Raw genomic sequence first — 21482 nt, forward strand, 5'->3', positions numbered from 1 at the left:
GCATTTTTTTTTTTTAATAAGAGCCCTGAGTTATATAAAATTATGAAAGTAGAGAATATTCATGCATTTTCTTTTCCTGTCCCTGACTGCATTGTCTATTAAGGATGCAAAAAGTGTGCAGGTATAAGCGAAATTTCATTCCTACTCTAAGCATTCTTGGACTTCAGTTATTTTTCGTCTCTTCTCATTTAAATATTCCAGTGTTAGGATTGAAATACACTGTGCATAGCTTCAATGGTACATACAGTAGGCGCCGCTGAATGTGATCACGGATAATGTTATCATTCTCTTAATATTATCAGAATCACGAAGGCCCAGAACACTTGTATGTTAACACACGTTAAAAAAGTCGGATATGTAATCAGATTGTTGTATTATCACTTTTTTATAAACTTTAATTTTTTTCCTTGTTTTGTTCCTCAATTAGCAGAAATACATAGGCAAACCTTGACGAGACTAACTTTCTGTATAGCATTTTGTGGTTTTCAATAGCTGTTCAACAATTTTCTAGGAATGACGCTTCAGAAAGTTCGCTCCCCCCCCCCCCCCAAGAAAACTTTCTTTTGCACCTAAAAAAATTCAGTCGCTGTACCTGTTGCAGGCATTGATGTAGGACCTCTATTGTTGCCATTACTTTGTAAAGTATTAAAGAATTGTGTTGAGATTGAAACTTTTAAGAAAAATTATGAAAATGGAGAAAAAAATCATCGCTCACTTTGTAAGCTGTTTAAGAATTGTGTCGAGATTGAAAACAAAGCGAAGTTAAATAAAAATTTAAACAACAAGCAAAACCATGCTGGAAAAGATAGAAAAGCTGAATGTGCTTTGAAACTGGTTTACAAATGTCAGGGAAAATGGTCATATTTTACTTCACCTATTACTATGTGATTAAAAATTGCATAATTTAGCTTTAACTTTTTATAATTCAGAGTTAATTTAAAACTTTGTTCAGTTGAGTCATTGTGATTTTAAGTTGAGGTTGCCAAAATAAATGCACCTTAATTGGAAAAAAAGTTATTTTGTCTCCTGGATTCTTTTCGGTTATTGTTATCAGATGGTTATTGCTATCAAATTATATTTGTCCCAAAGTGATCACATTAAACGGCGCCTACTGTAATCTATCTCAATAAATCTGAAGTAATTAAGCAAATTAGGTAGTAAACAGGGCTGGTAAAAAAAAAAAATATGGGTTTTTTGAGGAAAAAACTTTTTAGGTAAATCATGAATATTTTATAAATTAATAGTTAAGGAATTTTTAATAGTCATATTTGTACATAATTTCTTCATAATTAATTAAATAATTAAGTATAAATCTTGTAATTTATTTCCTCATACGTAGATATTTGTTTCAAAATATTCAACTATTATAAAAAAAAAATTACAATACGTAAATGGGTTTTGGCACAAAAAATCAAAGAAATAATTTACTGTGATAGTTCGGACATTATTAACCTTTTACCTGCCGATGTTCCCAAATGGGAACATTTTTTTGTGAATTTTTTTAGTAACCTAATTATTTGTTTAGACTTGTCATATTTTCTGAAATGACACATAACAGTATGAATTTATTTTAAGTGTTCTTAATTTTTAAAGTACGTTTAACCTTTATCTTGAAATTAAAGTCAAATTTACTGAATTTCTGAACTTAGAATTTGTCAAGTTTTTTTGTATCTGCTTTTAAAGAAAAAGATGTAAGACATATTTTATTGGCGTTATTTAGTAGCCAGAGGGCATATATTTTATTTCAACTTAACAAAATATTTCCGATTATTATTTCTTGTCAGTTATTTTCATAAGAACCAACACGTTCCCATTTGGGAACATCGGCGTTTAGAGTATAGTATTTGAGGGGGATTTTAGTCAATCGCGGAATTTGAGTGTGATTCCTCTTTATTTCAAGTATTTTGTTGTGGAAGATCTGTTTTGTGTTGAATATGCATGCTCGGTTCTTTCATTCACGAACATACATTTTTTATCAATCAGCTTGCCCTTCACACCACTATTCTATTGTAAATATAACCTTCACACCTGCCTTCATGCATTCTCTCTATTATAAGTAAATCGCGTTTTCGGGGTTGGAATTCTTGTTTTCTACCCTACTCACTTTCTTTGAATTGTATGTGTTTCACACTTTTAAAATGTATCTCGTGACTGACAGGTAGATAAAGAAAAGGGCCTTTTATGAACTTTGACCAGTCTCATTTCATCATTTCATTACTCGGCTCACGTGCGTTCTGTTTCTTTTAGCGAGTTTCATACGTACCAACAATTTTGTTTTTAGACTCAGAACAATGTAGTTTTAATCTATTTAGTGTTTTTGAACTATCATTCCGTATAAACAGCAATCTAGAGATGCCTCGCAAGTTTTTAACGTTAGAAGCTGCGTTAGATTATTTCCACAGCTTATTCAACAGCGAACTTGAAGACAAACACGAGCATGATCTTTGTATTTTGCTGCCTGATAAACACGCGAGTCTGAGTGATGAAGAACACATAAATGATGAAGCCTTAAATGAAGTTTATCCTAAAGATGTCTGCGGCCATGTTGACTTGATGCTTAGCGATGAAGATACAGGTTCAAATAGTTCAGATGATCAGCTTCACAATTCAGGATATCAAAAGGGAAACACAACCTCATGCTCGACTCCAGAAGCAAAGAAGCGGAAACAAGAACCCTATCCCAGGTGGAAAAAATATGCTAAGTTGGAAGAAAATCTTCCGGGGAAAAAAACTCGAAAAATTGACTGGAAAATTCTCCGAGCTTGAGGCAATGGATCTCCTGCAGTTATTTTTCAAAATACTTCCTCTGGATTGTATGCAACATCTAGCTGATATCATATTAACTCTCAGTGAAGGTGTCAAGCAGACCTGAACCTAAATCACATCTTCCTGTTCTGAATTTAAAAACAGATAACCATTATCTTGTCCCCTTCACTCAGAGACGTTGTACGGTTTGTCAGAAGAATGTGCGAAAACAGGCATTGAATGTGAAACGAGACTCCGCTCATCTTGCTTCCCCCAATACCATGGACAATAAGGAAGAAAAAGTGTCATTCAGAAGAGAAAAGTATAATAGTATGTAAAATAAACAAAAATATTCATATTTTTTCATCCATTTCAAAGTAATAAAGTTCGAGATCAATCCTCCCGTTTACTTCATTCCAAACGCCGATGTTCCCAAATGGGAACATCCTGAAATTTCTATTTAAAAAATTTTTTCGCCAAAATATGTTTAGGTTAGCTATACTGGAGGTAAATTGAGACATTTAAGCAAAAAATTAAGAGTAAAAATTAAAAATTTGAATTATGGCGTTTAAAAGGTTAATTACAAATAACCAAGAAATTGTAGTAAATTTATTTCTTCATTAACCATAGCTATCTACAATAAATAAAAAAGTAAAAGTAAAATCACACATTCTTAAACATGGAAAGTATTTTGCAGTATCTACAAATGAATCACAAGTCTGATATACATTACAGAACTTTAAAAATCGAAAGATCACTGAATAATTTGTTTAAAATTTTTAAAAAAGGGTACAAATCATGTAACTTAGTTACCTAATGTATCAGTGACAACAATTATAGAAACAGGACAAGTAGGTTTTAAGAAAATCATTATGTTTTCCATTGTAGGCATTATTTATCCAAAAAATTATAATAATTTAAAGCCTCAGTATGAAAATACTCTTAACATATTTTAATAATGAAGACAGTCATTAAAATGAATATTTATTGATTGTTCCATCACTCATACATGAGACTTCTTTTATTATATTGGGATAAAAAAAAGTTCTTTGAAAAGTGAAAATTTGTCATTATATTTTTTTACAAGATCACTGAGTTACATGAATATTTCCTGTTTTCATAATTTCATATATTTTCTTTTCTCGCTCTGACTGCATCATTTATTTGGGATGCAAAAAGTGTGCAGGTATAAGCAATTTTATGCCTACACTAAGTGTTCTTGAACTTCTTTAATTTTCTTTTTTCTCTTGTCAAAATTTATATTCACTCTACATCGCTTCAATATGGTACATAATCTATCTCAATAAATCTTTAGTAATCAAGGATATGAGGTAGTAAATGAAGTTTTTGTTGAAATATGCTTTTTGGGCTATTTTGAAATGCAAAAGACTGAAAAATAATGATAATTGAATAAATATAAAAAGAGCTACTTGGATTCCCCGACCACCCACCATGTAATTTTACAAAAACTATCTGCCTTGTATATTTATGTACCTAATATGAAAGCTGCATTGATTTAAAAAAAGAAAACAAAGAAACAAAAGAAAAACTATTTAGCAAACTTACATTACTTTAAAAAAAAAAAGTTTCTAAATTTATTAAATCTGTAATTCATCTATAAAGCTTTGCTAGTTACTTTGCGTCAATTATATTTTACTCTTTGCAATACATAAAAAATTTATGAAAAATTTTTTTGAAAAAAACACATTTTCGAAAAAAAAAAAACCACATGGTTTAAAAAAAAAAAAAACTTCATTTAAACCAAACAACCCTGGTAGTAAATGAAGTTTTGGTTGAAATATGCTGTTTCGACTACTTTGAAATGCAAGACTGAAAAACAGTGATTATTGAATGAATAGAAAAAAAAGAGCTACTTTTGATTTTTTTCTCCATGTAATTTTGAAAAAAATTAGTTGTTCTGCCTTGTGTATTTATATACCTAATAGGAAAGCTGCATGTATTTAAAAAAAAAAGACAAAAACAAAAGAAAAACTATTTAGCAAACTTGCATTACTTTAAATACAAGTTTCTTTCTTTATTAGATCTGTAATTTATATATAAACCTTTGCTAGTTGCTTTGCATTAATTAGATTTTACTCGTTGCAATAATATGTAAAATTTATTGAAAACATTTAGGGGGAAATGAAGTTTTTTAAAAAATTATAAAAAAAAACTTGGTTTAAACCAAACAACTCTGCCAGAATCGATATAAACTAAAAATAATAATTATCCTCTTTCTTCAAAAGATGTAAGTTCACACTGCTTCATTGCTAAACAATGCTTACATTCATTTTTTTCCACCGCTGTTCAAAAACAAAAGAGATACATTTTCTCTACTTGAAGTTGTGTCTATGTTCAAATGTAATAATGTAATGCACATATATAATTCAAAGAATATAATTGATTTAACACATTACCATCTTCAAGAGCATTTTTTACAGCTCTTAATCCATCATGGACAGCATCCTTGATCTGAGTTATGGTATGGGCATTTGGTCCTTTAATTAGAACAGTTACGGATTGAGGATTTTTCAAGTCTTCAACAAAAGTATATTTGTCTTCCCCTAAAACATGTTCGTATACCATTCCAGCTTCCCCTAAACAATCTGGAGTTAAATCATCAACTGAATTCATGGCCTCTCCTCCACAAGCCAAAGTTAACCTGCAAAAATTTATTAAATAGATTTAGGCACAAAATGCTGCTGACGATAACATTTTGAAACAAATCGAGTACTGAAACATGCATGAAATTATAAACAATAGAATCTTTAAAACTTTAAGTGTAAATTAACAGAAATCAAGTTTCAAAACTTTTAAGCACTTATTTTAATAAACTGCATTGTATGATTTTGACGCTTGAATAATTTTAGAATATTAAACTTCATACTTTTTGTTTACTTTTCAAATGTTAAAAGTATTTTAAACATAATACGTACCATTTTGAGAGAGAAAAAATGGTAACAAAAGTTCCTCTAAACATTACAGTCAGTTTTTTTTTTTTTTTAATTTCTCAAAACATAAAAGTTAAAAAAACTTTTGTTTTTCCTTCAAGCACTAATCAGTCACTTTTCTGTCTCAAATGAAGTAACCTATCATCCCCTCTACTCTGTATACCCATTAAACAAACCAAACAGTTTGACTATTTTCACTTATATGGTGGATAACCCAAGTGTCTTAAGAAATTGTTTGATGTCCACCATATATCAACTGCAGTTAAGCACTTTTCTGTTTCAAAGTATTGCTAACACATATTTGTTATTTTGTACAACACTTTTAAATTAAAAAAAATAAATCCCTAAACACGGTTATTAAATTCATAATCACGTATACACAGGGATGAAAACAGCCCAAAAGCAAACCAGAGGAAAAATTACGCAGCTTAAAACGTGAATATAAATTTTTCTTAATATTACACAAAATTATATTATATTGTTACTATCCTGCCTTTTAAAAATTAATCAATAGGTTTTTATTAACTGAGTAGAAGTGATGCACATTAATAAAGTAAGCTTGCATTTATTTAAGGTCTTAACAGATATTTCAATTCCATTTTCCACTTTCAATTTGCCACAGCTGTTCAGTCACTCCTATTCAGGGCTGATGAGTGTTAATAAGCACGAAACTGCAGTCCTCGGCTGGAATTGATTGAGCTGGTGGTGTATTTCATGTAGACCAGAGCGAGTTAAAAGTTTGGCCGATGACATTTGAAGTTGCATTTTTTTTACATTTCTAATACACACATTACCAACATTAATCAGGAGAAATTACTTTTGTGACATCTAATGCTATAAAACTCCCATTTTATCAAACACTTAATGCAAACTGAATCATTAGACACACCATATTTACAGAATAACATTTGTGCTGCAAGAAACTGCAGTTCTTGGCTGGAATTGACTGAGCTGGCAGCGTATTTCATGTATTTCTGCCTTAGCCCTGGCTATAGGGTGGTAACTTGCTGAATATACCTGCCTTGCCTTCAATATTAGAGTTGAACCGAACCAGTTTCGATCACTCATCTGGTCAGTGCTAATTTTGTATTAGCTACCAGTTTGTTTGGCACTCTAGGCTTCCTTAAGAGGTTTTCCACCTCTAGCTCAGTCACTCTTATGCCAAACTGATGAGTGTTAATAAGCAGGAAACTGCAGTCCTCGGCTGGAATTGATTGAGCTGGTGGTGTATTTCATGTAGACCAGAGCGAGTTAAAAGTTCGGCCGATGACATTTGAAGTTGCATTTTTTTTTACATTTCTATTTTTTTTATACATTTTTAGCTGCTTATAAGCTGAAATAGTAGCGGTTTTTTTTTTACAAAATAGTCGTTTTTGTCTTATTTTAGGCTAAAATAGTTGTCATAGTCTGCAGCTCTTCAAAATAGTCGCAATAGTCACTTTTTTAGTCTGCAGTGGCAGCCCTGTTTCATCAGACTCATCCATGAGTCAGATTATCACAAGTCCAAAAATTGGGATTTGTAGCGTTTAGTGCATTGTATGTAGAATCCTATCCTGCATCGAGCCATATGTGCATAATTCTAAACAAAAATTTTTTGGAATTATTTGCGTACTAAAAGAGTGCAAGTCCAATCTTTAGTATGCACCCGGCAAACATTTTCCCTCTCTCCTGTTAAGTAGCGATTGTGAGACTTATGTCAGCCTAGTTCTGAGGCCAAAACTGCGAACCTCACAGTGGACATTTACTCGATCTTCAGTAAACATTCTAACCCTCTTTCTCACCCTTTCAGCACTCATTGTGTCTTCATGGTAAACATCCTTAACTTCACGATAAGCTGCCGTCAGTTTACATTTCTTGCGCTCAAAAATTGAATTACAGCATGAATCTCATGATCGGTAATAACGTAAGCTGGTGAACAAGGAACTCTAGTGTGCATACGCAGAACGAAGACTGCCGCAATGCGGGGTGGTGCAATGAAACGGTATTTACGTTCCAAACATGCCTAGTAAAAATAACAAAATCTAGATGCAAGTGTGCATCTAGAAGCAGTGGTGGATACAGCCGGCGGGCAACCGGTCATTTGCCCGGAGGGCCGGTCATGCTTCAAGCCTAGGCCTAAGGACCCATGTTCCTTAGGGGCCCCACATTTTTTAAAGAATTATGTATAGCATTGCAATGATATGAAAAATACATGTAAAGTGCCCGCTGCTTATTAAAATCACATTCGTTCCGACATTTGATTTTAAAAAGTGGCAGATTTTATTAACCAGTTTAGATCTACATTTTAAAAAAATGAAGATTTTGAAGTTTAAATACTCTAAAAATAAATTGAATTACTTCATTTATTTCTGTTTTAAGTATTTCGAAATTCAGTTATCATTTTAACTAAACATGAGGTATACATACTTTTTATTATTTCCACAAGGATATGAAAATATAGGCGTATTGTTGTTTGCTTAAAAGGATTTTATAAAACAGCGATAGTGATTTTATTAAAAGATGGTTTTAACATGTTTTGGTATTGCAATGATTCTGTTCTTCCAGATTTGATTTTAAAAAGAGGCTGATTTTATAAAACAGTGATTTTATTAGTGGCGGGTACTGTATTTAAAAAAAAAAAAAATGACTTATTAATTAGAAAAAAACTTCTTTAAAGGGGAATTTTTAATCATTCTGCCAGTAATGAATTTACTTGGTCACGATTATGAGGGGGCTCAAAGGGGATTCATAAATGCACATAAGAGATTCATACATAATTGTGTGATTAGACAAAGAGGCCTCTAAAAGCGTATTTGTGCTTTAACTGTAAATCAAACACTGCATAGTCTTCAGGGGGCCTCCAAAGCCCGGTAGCAGAAACTGCGAGACGCGAGACGTGCGTCGCAGATTTTTCGACGGCCTGCAGATAATTTTACCAAAAAACGAAAAGAAAGAAAGAAAGAAAAATAAATAAATAAAAGAAAAAACAAAATACAACTTGGCAAAGTCGTTTGGAGATCGCTTTTTGACCAAGGCGATGGATGCTTCAGCATTTCAGCTAGAAACATAGTTGCCATATTTGGTCATTCACAAAATCGAAGTAGAAAAGAGCATCAGTTCTCAAAAACAAAGATGAATCGGATGTTTTATTTTTATGCCAACAAATGAAACTAACTTAAAATGTGTAGAAAATCGTTTTTTTATTTTGTTAAAATAATTTTCTTGAGAAATAAAAAATTTTATGTGAAAATTTTACCTTATCCTCATTGCTTTGGACGCAAAAGTGCTAAAACTTTTCAACTAAAGTGTAGTCTCATGAGGATTTTTATTTTTAAGATATTTTTTTTTGCAACAAATTCAGAAATTTATATCTTAAATTTTAGCGTAGTCGCCATGTTTGGTCATTCCCAAGATGTTGGTACGCAAGATTCCTGAAGTGCCTACGTTTTCGAAAATGGAATTGGATGTTTAATGCAATGCAAACTGTTGAAAATTATGCAAAATGTGCTATTTTTTTCGGATAATTCTTAATTATTCTCTTTTAAATTGCAAAATTTTATATTCAGAATATTATCTTATCTTCATTGCTTTAGAGGCTAATGTGCTAAAAACTGACTCACATAAATTGTAGTTTTTTTAAGGATTTTTGAATTTATTATTACTTTTATGTAATAAATTCAAAAATCTATTTGTAACCATGAATTTTTCGCGTAGACGCCATGTTTGGTCATTCGCAAGATGGAAATAAACGATACTATTACTTACCTAAGTTTCCAAAAACAGAATTGGGTATTTACCTCAACACTAACTATTGAAGATAACATAAAGTGTTCAATAAATCATGTTTTTTCTTCTTTTTATAAATTATTATTATTGATATTATTATTATTATTTTTTTTTGAAAAATGCGAATTATTATCTGCACAGTTGTATTTGATCCTCATTGATTTGAAGACTTTGCTATAAGCTAAATATTTCATCTAAAATGCAGTTTCCTGCCAACTTCTCATCTACTAATTTAAAAAATTTAAAAACCTATTTCATCGCAAATTTTTCATATTAAAATTAATATGTCTTGAATAATTGTTTTTCATAGTGTGTAGAGTTCTATTTATTTTTATGAAAGTAGTGAAAGCTGCTGCCTCCCAGGGACTGATTTACGGCGGGACATTCGGGGCCCGGGCCCGGGGCGCCAAAGGAAAGGGGGCATAAAATTTCCGTCATCATTTTTTTTTTTTTGAGCAAAAAGACAAGAGTGCAAAAAGACAGAAAAAAAAACCTCCAAAACAGTTTTATGATGGACAAATGTGAAGAAATCATATTAGACTCTAAGCAAAGTTTCCTGTTTTTATGTAATCTGTTATAATTCAATTACAAAACTAAAATTCAGGATGTCAGCCTATGATGGCATATTAAAGAAATTTTCTTGCTTGTTTGAATGCGACAAGCAAAATATTCGAGAAAGTGCAAAAGATCTTTAAAAATCTTACTCCTGTGATTTAGAGGAATCTTTTCCGGATGAATTTATTCATATTAGTTCCATCATCGGAAAAGAAAGTTCAGTCACCGAAAAGTTTAAAAAAATCCATAAACTTGGTAAATGGACACTTTTGCCAATGTAAATGGATACTTTTGCCAATTGTTTTTGACTTTGAGAATCTCCAATTGTAGTGGAGAACAATCATTGTCGCTATTGAAGAGAACTAAGTGTCCTTTGCGTACTCTCATTTCTGATAGTAAATTAACTTCATTACCTCTATTATCAATAGAAGGAAGTTTGACCGCAAAACTTGGTTATAAGGACATTATAGAAGAATTTACTACAAGAAAACAAAGGAGAAAACAAGAATGCACATTATGATTTACCTTAACCATCAGTTTCTCCATCTGCGACTGTAAAAAAATTTCTTACATGAAAATCAAGAATTTATTTTAGAGTTTTCTTTCTATCAAAATAATATCCAAAAATAACCTTCATTTTTTTTTTGGCAGGGAGGGGGCACCATTTTTGTCAGTGCCCCGGGGCACTGACAAAAATGGTGGGTCCCTGCTGCCTCCCCGCCCCTTAATACTTTTAAACTCAGCGACAGTGGTGGCCACTAAGTTTTTCGAGCCTAGTGGCCACTGGCCAGTTGGAAAATTGTCCAAGCCTTGACCTTTACAAAAGACTTTTGTATTTTATGAAAACTTAAAACTAATAATAATGCTGCAGATTATTTTCAACTACCCAAAATAGTGTCGCAGACTGGCTAGAAAGTTTCTGCTACTGGGCTCCAAAGTAATGCCGGCCTAGGGCCTCACTTTTAGTTAGTCGAGCCCTGGGGCTGCAAATATATTTTTAGTGGTACAGTAAAAAATGAGTAAATAAAAAAAAGGGAAACCTCAGCTGTAAAAAGCTAAAATACTTTTGGTCTCTTTGACACTTTTATTTATAAATGACAATTCACAATTGCTATAAAATGCAACTTACAACACGGGCTGACGTGAGGTCATGTCAACTCAATTGGAGAATAGGGACGCGGCTCGGAATTGAACTCGTGCAGAGGGTAAAATAACCTAATGGTGAAGGGTGTAGAAGGGGGCCTGTGAAAAAATTGACCTATGTCATTTTTTCCCCGGATCCACTTTTGCTCTCGGCGACCCTGTTTGTAACAATTGGAATAAAAGTGACAAAATATTTTTTACGTAAAATTATTTTAAATATGCAATCTTAACATACCATTATAAAGATTATCAAATCAAAGGCCACTGAAATGCAAGTTTCAAACATTTTTTGACGAAACAAAGTATTCTGTAGGCTGTACAAACTCACGGTTTTGGGCCCCTGTGTTTAAAAAGAAAAAAAAATGATAAAAACCAATGTCGAAAGACTCCTGGTGGTCCCCGGAACCTCCCCCCTCCTAATATCATCGAAGATCATGTAAAATTTAAATTTTTGGGCTTCAATTTTGCATAACTTCAACAGCCGAATCTACTCCCACCATAACATGGAATTCCAGTTTCGAAAATATGCTAGAGGAAAGTACTCGAACCTCTCCCATTTTTTTAGCATTCCCAAAGATGGTCTAAAACTGTGTTTTTAAATTAACAGTATCAAAAATTTTCTGGTAAAGTGCCCTGTCTCCTCTTCTCTCTCGGCATCATCAATGAAGAACGTTTTAAATTTTGTTTTTAGTGCTTCAATTTCAAAAATTTCCAGGGTGACCCTCCTGAAAACTCCTTTTCCAAACATCACTGAAGGTCAGCAAAAATTTCGCTTTTAGAAGTTAACTTTCGAGTAACTGCCGGTGCCCTAGTCAACAAAAAAGGCTTTGAGGACTTTAATTTGAACATTTTCTGGTGGATGGCCTTGGAATCTATCTCAACTTCCAAAGATCTTCTAAAACTGCGTTTTCAGAGCTTATATATATATATATTTTTTAATTTCAGAGGAGAGCCCACAGAACTGCTCTTCATACCATATACTCGAAGATAGGTTAAAATTCTGTTTTTGAATTTCCACCTGCAAAACCTTGAATCTACACTCCCCTAACATCACCAAATATTGTCTAAAATCGAGTTTTTAAGACTACAATTTTAAAAAATTTCCGTGGGAGAGGTCTCCCCCCCCCCGGACCCCCTTATTTCAGACAATGTTAATCTTTCCATTAAGTTTATATTGCTAATACTTTAATGACTCCCAGAAGCTAGAAAGCTAAGTCCACTCTCTCTCCCTTTGTATTGATTCATGTTTGAAAAAAAATTAAGGGCCTGCCAAACTTGTACCCGAACCCTCCCACCAGGTTTCTGACCTTGCATCGAGTCTGGGAGTTGTCAGGGTATGTCAGTATAAAAAAGGGAATGTTTATGACAAAGCCCAGTAATGTATGTTTGTGTCGAGGGATCCATCACCTTCTAAAGACGACCCTAAGCTTTCACCCATGAACATCACTATATCAGTTTCATATAACAGGGCAATTAAGTTACTTGTTGTGACTGCATAAAAGGACATACTAGCCAAGCTGTGTTATCATTACGGAAGTATTCAATCAAGTTCCGGGTATTATAAAAATACTTAAAAATGGACTATTACAATCACAATTTTCCTCAAAATAAGGTTTAGTTAATACTATATCAATTTGTTCACCATTATAGCGCAGAAGTGTTCCTATCTGTTAAATTCTTTAAATGAAACATATTTAGTTGTTAATTTCCTCACATTTAAGTGATATCCCTATCGTTAGGTAAAATTTGATATCTATAAGAGCTATAGGGCTGCTACATCTCCTAATGCCAGGGCCGATTTTTTCAACACATCCGCCATTCTAGAAGGATCAGCTTTAAATATAATCTTGTGAATTACTCATCAACTTTCAGTTCAAAATTACAATTGCAATAACTATCACTTTAAATGAACAATTCTTTTATCACATAACTGCTCAAAATTTTATTTGCCAAAATACAATTTTGTAACACAAAATTTGATAAATTGGAAAAAGGAATTATCTCAGAGATCCTGTTGTGCAAACACCCATTTTTTCCCAAAACGTCCAAAAATATAATGTCCAAAACATTGTTTTTAAATTTACTTTTGCTAAAGTACAATCATTGCTCCATAAATTTTGGAAAACACGGCAGTTTTGAATACATCACCACTTTCATATTGAAATTATTTGAAGATGTTGAAGCTGTCATGCTTCTGTGTGTACAAAGCGTAGCGTGTAGAAAATTCATTTTTAATTCCCAAGAAATAAAATTGTGGTTATTATTTAAATTCAAGTTAGAATGATCATGATTAATTCATAAATACTTAATTGAAAAAGCGTAACAGGTATACCTTTCCATATTCCTCCGTTTTGCTCTTCTTAAAGCAACTATTCCTTCTTTGCAAAGCAGGTCAAGAGACATTGGATCAATACCCTAAAAATTATTAAATATGAGACTGAACTATAATTTCAGAATGTTTTCTATTTAAAAAAAAATTTAAACAAAAAAAGAAAAAAAATTGCAAAGGGAAAATTTGATAAGAAGAGACTGACACTTGATAAGACATAGAATAAAAGAGAAAACGTTACACATTGTTACCAACACATGTTTTAGCAGCAAGGGAGAAAAACATTTCTTTCTACAGGATGAAAGAACTTAGATCTGGGCAGCAAATTTTCCTTTGTGACAAGTAGTTGCTGTAATCATTGATAAATCATGCGTCTTGTCACTTGTAATGGTGCATTTAGTCTTTAGATTTAAAAATATAGAAACAGAGTATCAAGAGTAAGTTATTACGTACAAAAAAAAAAAATCTTATTAGAATAACAAATTCATTTAAAAAAAAATCTACATATGAAATTCTACCAATAAATTGAAAGGCATGTCAAATACCTTTTGATTGATTACAACAAATCCTTTTTTCGTCCCATCACAGACTTTTTTCTTAAGTTCAATTATCTTTTTGACTCTTTCTGTAATAAAAGCTCGCTCTGCATTGACAAGCTTCTCCCTTTCTTCCGCTGATTTGTAAAAGAAACCTGCATTGACTTCACTGAAAACATTGTTGTTGTTAGGATAAAAATAATTACAATATTACTATAAAAAAACACCATTGACAAAAAATTACTTAATGATTAAAATCAGTGATGCCCAACCCTTTTTTTTTACCCGAGGACCACACCTTTTATTTGGCTTTAAACTTGCAGCCATGGTCTTAATATCGAAGGAGGACGATTGGTTGTTTTGGAAGTTTCCAGAACATAGTTTTCGACTCGACTCGAAAAATTGACCATAATAATGGGCCACGCTGATCAGTTTCATGGACCACAGTGGCCTGCGAGTCATAGGTTGGGCACCACTAACAGACAAAGCAATGATGCATTAACTGTAATTAACTAGTGTTGTAACTGCTAAATAATACTTTCAACTCATTATAACACACACAATTGACAAAGCAGGAGATTATACCAAAAAATGGGACTTTCCTGCCAAAATGGGGAACATTGGCGAGTCTGCAATTACATGATTTTGCATTTTCCGGTTTCAGACTAAAAAATCAATATACAAAGGGAAGTTGAAACACTTATCTTACAAGACTACATATAAAAATAACCCTTTAAATCAAAATAAAAGGCACATTTTCTCAAATTTTAAGATAAAATGCTAAACTTTAAGATATTTCATGACATGTTTTGTTTTTTCAAGAATTTCAGGACAGCTTTAAGCCTAATAATCTATTATAGCCATAAATATCCTGAGTCAGACTGACTGCAAACAGTGCTGATAAGAAAGATCCCACATCAACAGCAGACTCACACAAAATGAAGGATGAGCTGAGAGAGATAACTTAAGACAGGACGCATTGCTTTTTACACCACACGGACAGGCTATGGACAAGCTTCATTTGCATATTCTGCATACTTGATCTCAGGAATTTCAATGCAAGAATATTCCAATTCTTCGAATAACTTTCGACTTCACTCAGCATTAACCTAAAACGTCCAAACCAAATGATGTTCCAAGCATAGGAAAATGGTAATGCAGAGGTGAAAGTTGTGAAAAATCTCATGACTGACATTTTTCAAATAGAAAAGGGCTGTGCCCCAAATTCCTTCCCAGAAATAACTCATTCCTTGATCATTTGTTACTTTTATTTTGTTACATCTCACGCAGTTTCTAATTTTTTTAAAGACAGAAAATGTTCACACCCCTTGAGCACATGATGGATGCTAAAATTTTGAAATCTGTTTTTAAACTTAAGCATCAATTCAGACCTCAAAGAAGCATATTTGGTAATTGCCTACAATGCGATGTGTATTTTGCTATTATAAGATTCATAATTGAACAAAGTTTTTTCTTCAGATTCTTACGAAATAAAACTTTTTTTCAGGTTGGCAAAAATTAAGTTGCATTGTTAGCAACTAGGCACTTACTTTTCTTGGCATAGTTTTAAGTTTACAAGAGGATGAAGCAAAGGGAGTAATTTGTAAAAACATGATCTGCTTGATAATTTCTCAAACGTTACTGAATAAGCTCTGTGGTCACCCTGGATTCCTAGCATACAATAGCAAATTATTTTTTTTTAATGTTAATGTACTAATGCTCGATGCATTTCTAATTTTTAATACTTTTCTTTCAGAATTTCATGCCTAAGCTATTGTTATTCATGTTGGGTGTTGGCTAAGTTGTTTTGAGGTACTTTACAAACATACATTCATGAATAATGAAGTACTCAATTTCTTGGAAAGTGAAAATGCAATATTATGTTTTTATTTTTTAAATACTATTTTTGTTTCTTTATAATGTTACAATAAATTATTTTAATAAGAAATTAAATATATAACTTATAAAAAATTTTAGATTTTATGTTTAAAGGTTTATATTTTGTGCATTTAACCTATTTCTGTTTCGTAAGATCGAGTAAATTGAAAAGAAATACAGGTCAATTTTTGATTATATTAGCTGATTTTTGGAAATTTAAAGAAATTACTTTATTGAAGTAAACCTTTCATGAGATAGTAATGTTACCAAGAGTTAACAATTACCCCCTCAATGATTTTTAAAATAATATACTTTTATTTCTGTAAAAAATTTCAAAAAAATTTTTTTTTTAAATTTTTTTTTTTGTATTTTTGGGTCGATTTTGGAACCTAAAGATATCAACCTAGGAGGTTGAAATTTTAAGCGTGATCTATTGATGCTAAAAGGCAACTTTTAAAACCAGAGGCATTTCGAAATTCGAAAACTTATTTTATTCACTCCACACTAACGGGGAACCAGGAAAGAGTTTTTTTTCGGTTTATTTTTTTAAATTAAATGAAAAAAGCGCAGTTTCTTGAATGATCTTAGTTTAGATTAGAAAATGTGAGAAGAGGTTAAAATAAATAGAGACTGTTAAAAAAAATAGAGATAGATCGTATAGGTAGATAGGCGGCAATTTTGGCGTAAAAAGATAAATGACACAAAATGCAGCTGGAAATAGGCATAGAAACAGGGTTGGCCGAATTGGACCCAATGGGTTTTTTTGAAAAAACCCATTATTTAGCCCACTTTTGGGTTTTTTAAATTTTCTGAGAAGTTTTTTAAAAAATTAATTAATTTAAATACTTTTACAATTTAAACTTCTTTTTTATTTGTTCTTCACCACAGACAATGAATATAAAAAATGAATTTTGAACTTTAATAGTATTTCTTAACTCTTAACGGAATTAAAAAAATACATCAAAGATTTTAAATAAATGTATTTAACTTTTTTTCTTTAACTGGTCAAAAAATAACTCAAATTATCTTGACCAAGTCCCGTCACGTCTGATTTTCTCAATATATGTAGATTGTACAGAGGAAACTAATCTAGTTAAAAGGCTTTCATTTGAATTATTTTCTGCTAACCAACAAGTCACAAATCGCGAATAAACACAAGGTATATTTTTTAGAAATAAACAGATTTTTCAAATGGTTGATAGAAAACAGAACATGTACAGTATTTTCATTATCTTACCAAAAAGTTTAATATTTCTCACTCTGTACACAAAAATAGAAAAACAACCAACATAAAATTCAAAGAAATGTTTTGATTAAGCTGGAATTCAGTAAAAAGGGATTTAAACTACTTGAGGTTCTACAGTAGTTTTGCATAACAAAATGAAATACAATAAAGTAAAATGCAAAAAAAAAAAAAAAAAAAATGTAGTAATTAAAAACGAACAATAGATTTTATCACTCGAGAAGTAACTTTGCCCTAACTGTTGGTAATAATGAAAATTAAAAAATCAGAAACTTCACCATTCGTGGGTTTTTTTCGTCTTTTATACTTTTCTTGTGAAAATGCTGAATTTAAACTAGTTTCCCAGCTTTTTTTTACCCGAAGACAGTTTTTACACTTTGTCCATATACTTGCGCTACAATATGCTATAAGTATCCCACATTTTCCCTAAAAAAAGACAAAAAAACCCACATTTCTTTTAAAAAACCCAACTTTAGTTGGGTTTTTTTTGGGTTTTATTTAAAAAAACCCTGGGTCCATGGGCTTTTTTAAAAAACCCCGGGTTTTTGCCAACCCTGCATAGAAAATATGAAAAAGATAGATAATAGATGAATTAATACCACTGCCAAATTTAGTTTAACAGTTGCTGTAGGCAGTGAACTTAAAAACAGGGGGGAGGGGGGACATGGTGTTTTTTTTAAATTATTTATTCAGCCGACTTCCTTTACTTTCTTAGCACGGGTATTGTCTCGCGGGTATTGCTAATAATTAAATAAAAATGGGGAAATTTTTACGAATTTTAAAGAAACAAGAAAGTAAAAGGGGAGATAGTAAAGTTCACCTCTGAATAAGGGAACAACAAATCCAGCCAATCTAGTTAAAAAAGAAAGAAATATTCTCAACTTTTAAAATTTGTGTTTTTGCAGCACATTGTAACTTAACCAGAGTAAACTATAATAAATTAATACTTGGAACTTTGAACCCTAAGAGTAAAGCCTAGAAGAGAGAAAATGCTTTTGTAAAAGGTCTACCAAACCAATGTCGTTAAAATAATATAAAACATTCTCCGACAAAACATTTTTAATTAAGACCTATGCACATTAGAAGTCTCAACCAGATCAGGTTTCACTCTTCAGAGTCAATAGAGCAATCTAATTTTATTTTGATGGGAGAAACCTGCTATCAGCCAGCAAAAAATTGGATGGTCTAATGCGAAAGTGAACCATCATCTTATGTATATTTTTCAATGAGAAGGTTCAAAGTTAAAGTAATTAGAAAAATACACAAAAAACATATTAGTATTTCATAATCTGGGAAAGCAGTACCACACACACACAAATACTTGAAACATTTATATTCAATTAATTTAGAACAGAAAGCAACAATTGCAACATGTTAAAGTAGAGAAGTTAAAAAAAAATCATAGTTCACTCTGGTATAAGACCATCTAATTGATATCTACATTTAAGCTAGTTTAAATTTTTTCAAAAATAATTTATGCAATAAATTTTTACAAAACTTTACCTTTTTTCATATTCTAAAGAAACATTACAAGTTAAAATATATGCATCTTCTACTTTTTTCATCATATCAGGATGTCTTGCTCCATGATCTAAGACTAATCCACGAATAAGGGAAGTATCCATATCTGTTTTATGCTTCATTTCCATGATCTCTACCATATGCAAATCAATAGGCACACCAGGTCTTATAATAGAGAGAACAGCATCAACACAAATCTAATGGAGAACAAAAAAAAAAATTTTTTTTTTAAGAATTTGGAGTAATGTTTCTCACTGGCTTACTAACCGTTCTCTGGGTATTTAAAGTAATACCTTTAAAGGAAGTATATAATGTCATAACACTTATTACTAATTCTATAAATAGACGACAAAAAAAAAAAACTTGGGTCATACATACCTCAGTTAAACGATCAGCTAGCTTAGAATTCACCTTTGTGCGCAAAGAAGTATTTGCTACATTAACTAATTTTTCTCTATCCATTTCACAGATTATCTTTTTGTCTTCTAAGATATCAAGAGCTTTATCTCGGGCTAATTCAAACCCTTCGTTTAGAATTCGAGGATGAAGTCCCTGAAAAAACAAAAATTTTTAACTACTTAAAATGTATAAACATCATTAAAGCAATGGAATAATTTTTAGACTATAACAATTAGTAGGAACCAGCTTGCTAAAAAATTTCTGAAGTTAATTCAATCAAAAAAAAAAAAAAAAAGTCTAGTGGACTCTGAAAACAAGAAATTTTTTCCGTGTCTTTTTTTTTTGGTCAGTTTCTTAAAGTCAACATGTAACAAGCAAGAGATTACTGTAGTGAAAATGAATCATTTATTATCATATGATGTATTACATATGTCAAACTACTTTAATACATCGATGTAAATAAAAAAAAAAGCACTTCAAACATCTGTACCTCAGAGCCAGACTAATGCAAGTCCAAAAATTGTGATTTTCTGTTTATTAGTGCAACGTATGAGCCATCTGAATGTACTTCTAAAAAAAAATCTTTAATTATTTACCAGTGTTTAAAGAGAACGTGTCCCATCCATTTGTGCACACCAGACAAACCCTTTTCCTTTCTCTGGTAAAATAGAGATTATATGACTTATGGTAATCTGTCTGTGAGGTATTTTTATTAACACAAGTAGGCAAATTTTTATTAAAACATTTCCATTATTCAGTAATATTCATATACTATTTGTTGTGTACATGTAAGTTTTAGTGAGAAAAGCAGCAAATAATAATTTAGTGTGCAGAGAGATTAAACTATCTTACAGTTCGCATAATCAATTTTTGTGTTTTCATGTGAGCAATAAAAAGCTTTAAAGGAAAAAAAAAATGGAATGTAAATATTGTAAATTTCTGAATTCATTATTCTGAGTTAGAAATATTTCACTTTTCAGTTTTCCTAGAGTAGAAGTAAATCCCAGCTGGAAAAAGTTTTTTTTTTTTATCCTTCTGATTCTTTGTTTTTATCTCCAGTTGTGTATAAAAAATGAAGTTATTTTAAGTAATTCAATTTACATCTAAATTTACATTGTTTAGAGAAAAAATACATTGCTGAGCAGATAAGTTGAAGAATAGTATCCTAAGTTTTGTGCACTTATTTTCTCAATTAAGAATACAATTCCATTTTTATCACCAAATGAAACGTTTTAGATCTGAAATTGGAATAAAAATGTAAAAAATTAGGTTTGCGAGGGGGGGGGGGGGGGGGAGAACTAGAAAATTTTAGTAGTCCCTTCCAGAACAGTTCAAAAGACATTTTTTCATTTAAGTTTTCAGTATGAGCACAACTTCTAAAACATTTGACCTTGCATTCATCAAATATTAGTGTAATCAAATTGATATTTTAACTTGATTTAATATCCAACAATGTAAGGATCTAATCTTGCTTAGAGAAAACAGCTTCAGACGAAACTCTGAAACACAGCTTACCTCTGCTATATAAAGATCAGCTTGCTTCAACAATTCACCAATTAACAAAACAGTAGATGTTGTTCCATCACCAACTTCATCATTTTGTGCTGTGGATGCTCGTGCAATTAACGTAGCAGTGGGATGTTGAATTTGCTAATATAAATAAAAAGCAAAATAGTTATAACTTTTTACTGATTTATAAAAAAAGTTCAATTATAAACTCAAATTTAAAACAAAAGAAAAAACCCAACAATTTGGGCTAATTTACATTATTTCCAAAAGTCTGTGTAGACCAGGGGTTCCCAACATGTGGGTTGCGACTCCCAAAGGGGTCCCACATGTTGGGAGCCCCTGGTCGCGAAGGATTTCTTAGGGGGGGTCGCGACATTATCCCTATATTTAAAAATATTATTGCACAATTGAAAAATTTAAATACATAAGGGGAAAATAGTATCATTTTAGAGTAGCATCAATACTTGAGTGCAATGGCGAATCCAGGAGAAGGGCTTAGGGACTACAGCAACTCCTCCCCCTCTCATGCCAGAGTACCTGATCTCAGAACATCCTCTAAGATTTTTTTTAGCTTTGGTTTAGGGACTTCAATCTCTACAAATTTTCACGGCAGAGTTCCGAATACCATCCCTCTAACATTATCCAAAATCATCTAAAATTTCGTTTTTGGAATTTCAATTTTGAATTATTTCTGCGAGATATTCCCTAAGCCTTAACCCTTATCTTGAAAGATGTCTGCAGTTGCGCCCTCAAACTCCATCAAAAACAGAGCCAAGAAATGGATTTTTACAATTCTGATTTCGAAAAAAAATTCCGGGGAATGCCTGCTGTTCCTCTTGACATAATTAAAGATCATATAAAATTTCATTTTTAGGCCTGAAATTCCAAAAAACATTCCGGGTGAGGGT

The 21482-nt window shown here is 31.8% G+C and overlaps 1 protein-coding gene across 1 annotated transcript in view; it reads right to left on the minus strand.

The window, feature by feature from the left end:
- LOC129233964 (T-complex protein 1 subunit zeta-like) overlaps positions 1–20715 on the minus strand; it is a gene marked incomplete at its 5' end in the record, with an annotated part of 34523 nt that extends 13808 nt beyond the window's left edge. The window contains 6 exons of the mRNA XM_054867874.1: positions 5163–5407; positions 13492–13574; positions 14034–14193; positions 18649–18863; positions 19045–19218; positions 20581–20715. Coding sequence (XP_054723849.1) covers positions 5163–5407; positions 13492–13574; positions 14034–14193; positions 18649–18863; positions 19045–19218; positions 20581–20715 — 1012 coding nt within the window. The remainder of the gene's footprint in view (positions 1–5162; positions 5408–13491; positions 13575–14033; positions 14194–18648; positions 18864–19044; positions 19219–20580) is intronic.
- Between the last annotated feature and the right edge of the window lie 767 nt (positions 20716–21482).

The sequence above is a fragment of the Uloborus diversus genome, unplaced genomic scaffold (genome assembly GCF_026930045.1).
Source record: "Uloborus diversus isolate 005 unplaced genomic scaffold, Udiv.v.3.1 scaffold_838, whole genome shotgun sequence".
NCBI lineage: Eukaryota > Metazoa > Arthropoda > Arachnida > Araneae > Uloboridae > Uloborus > Uloborus diversus.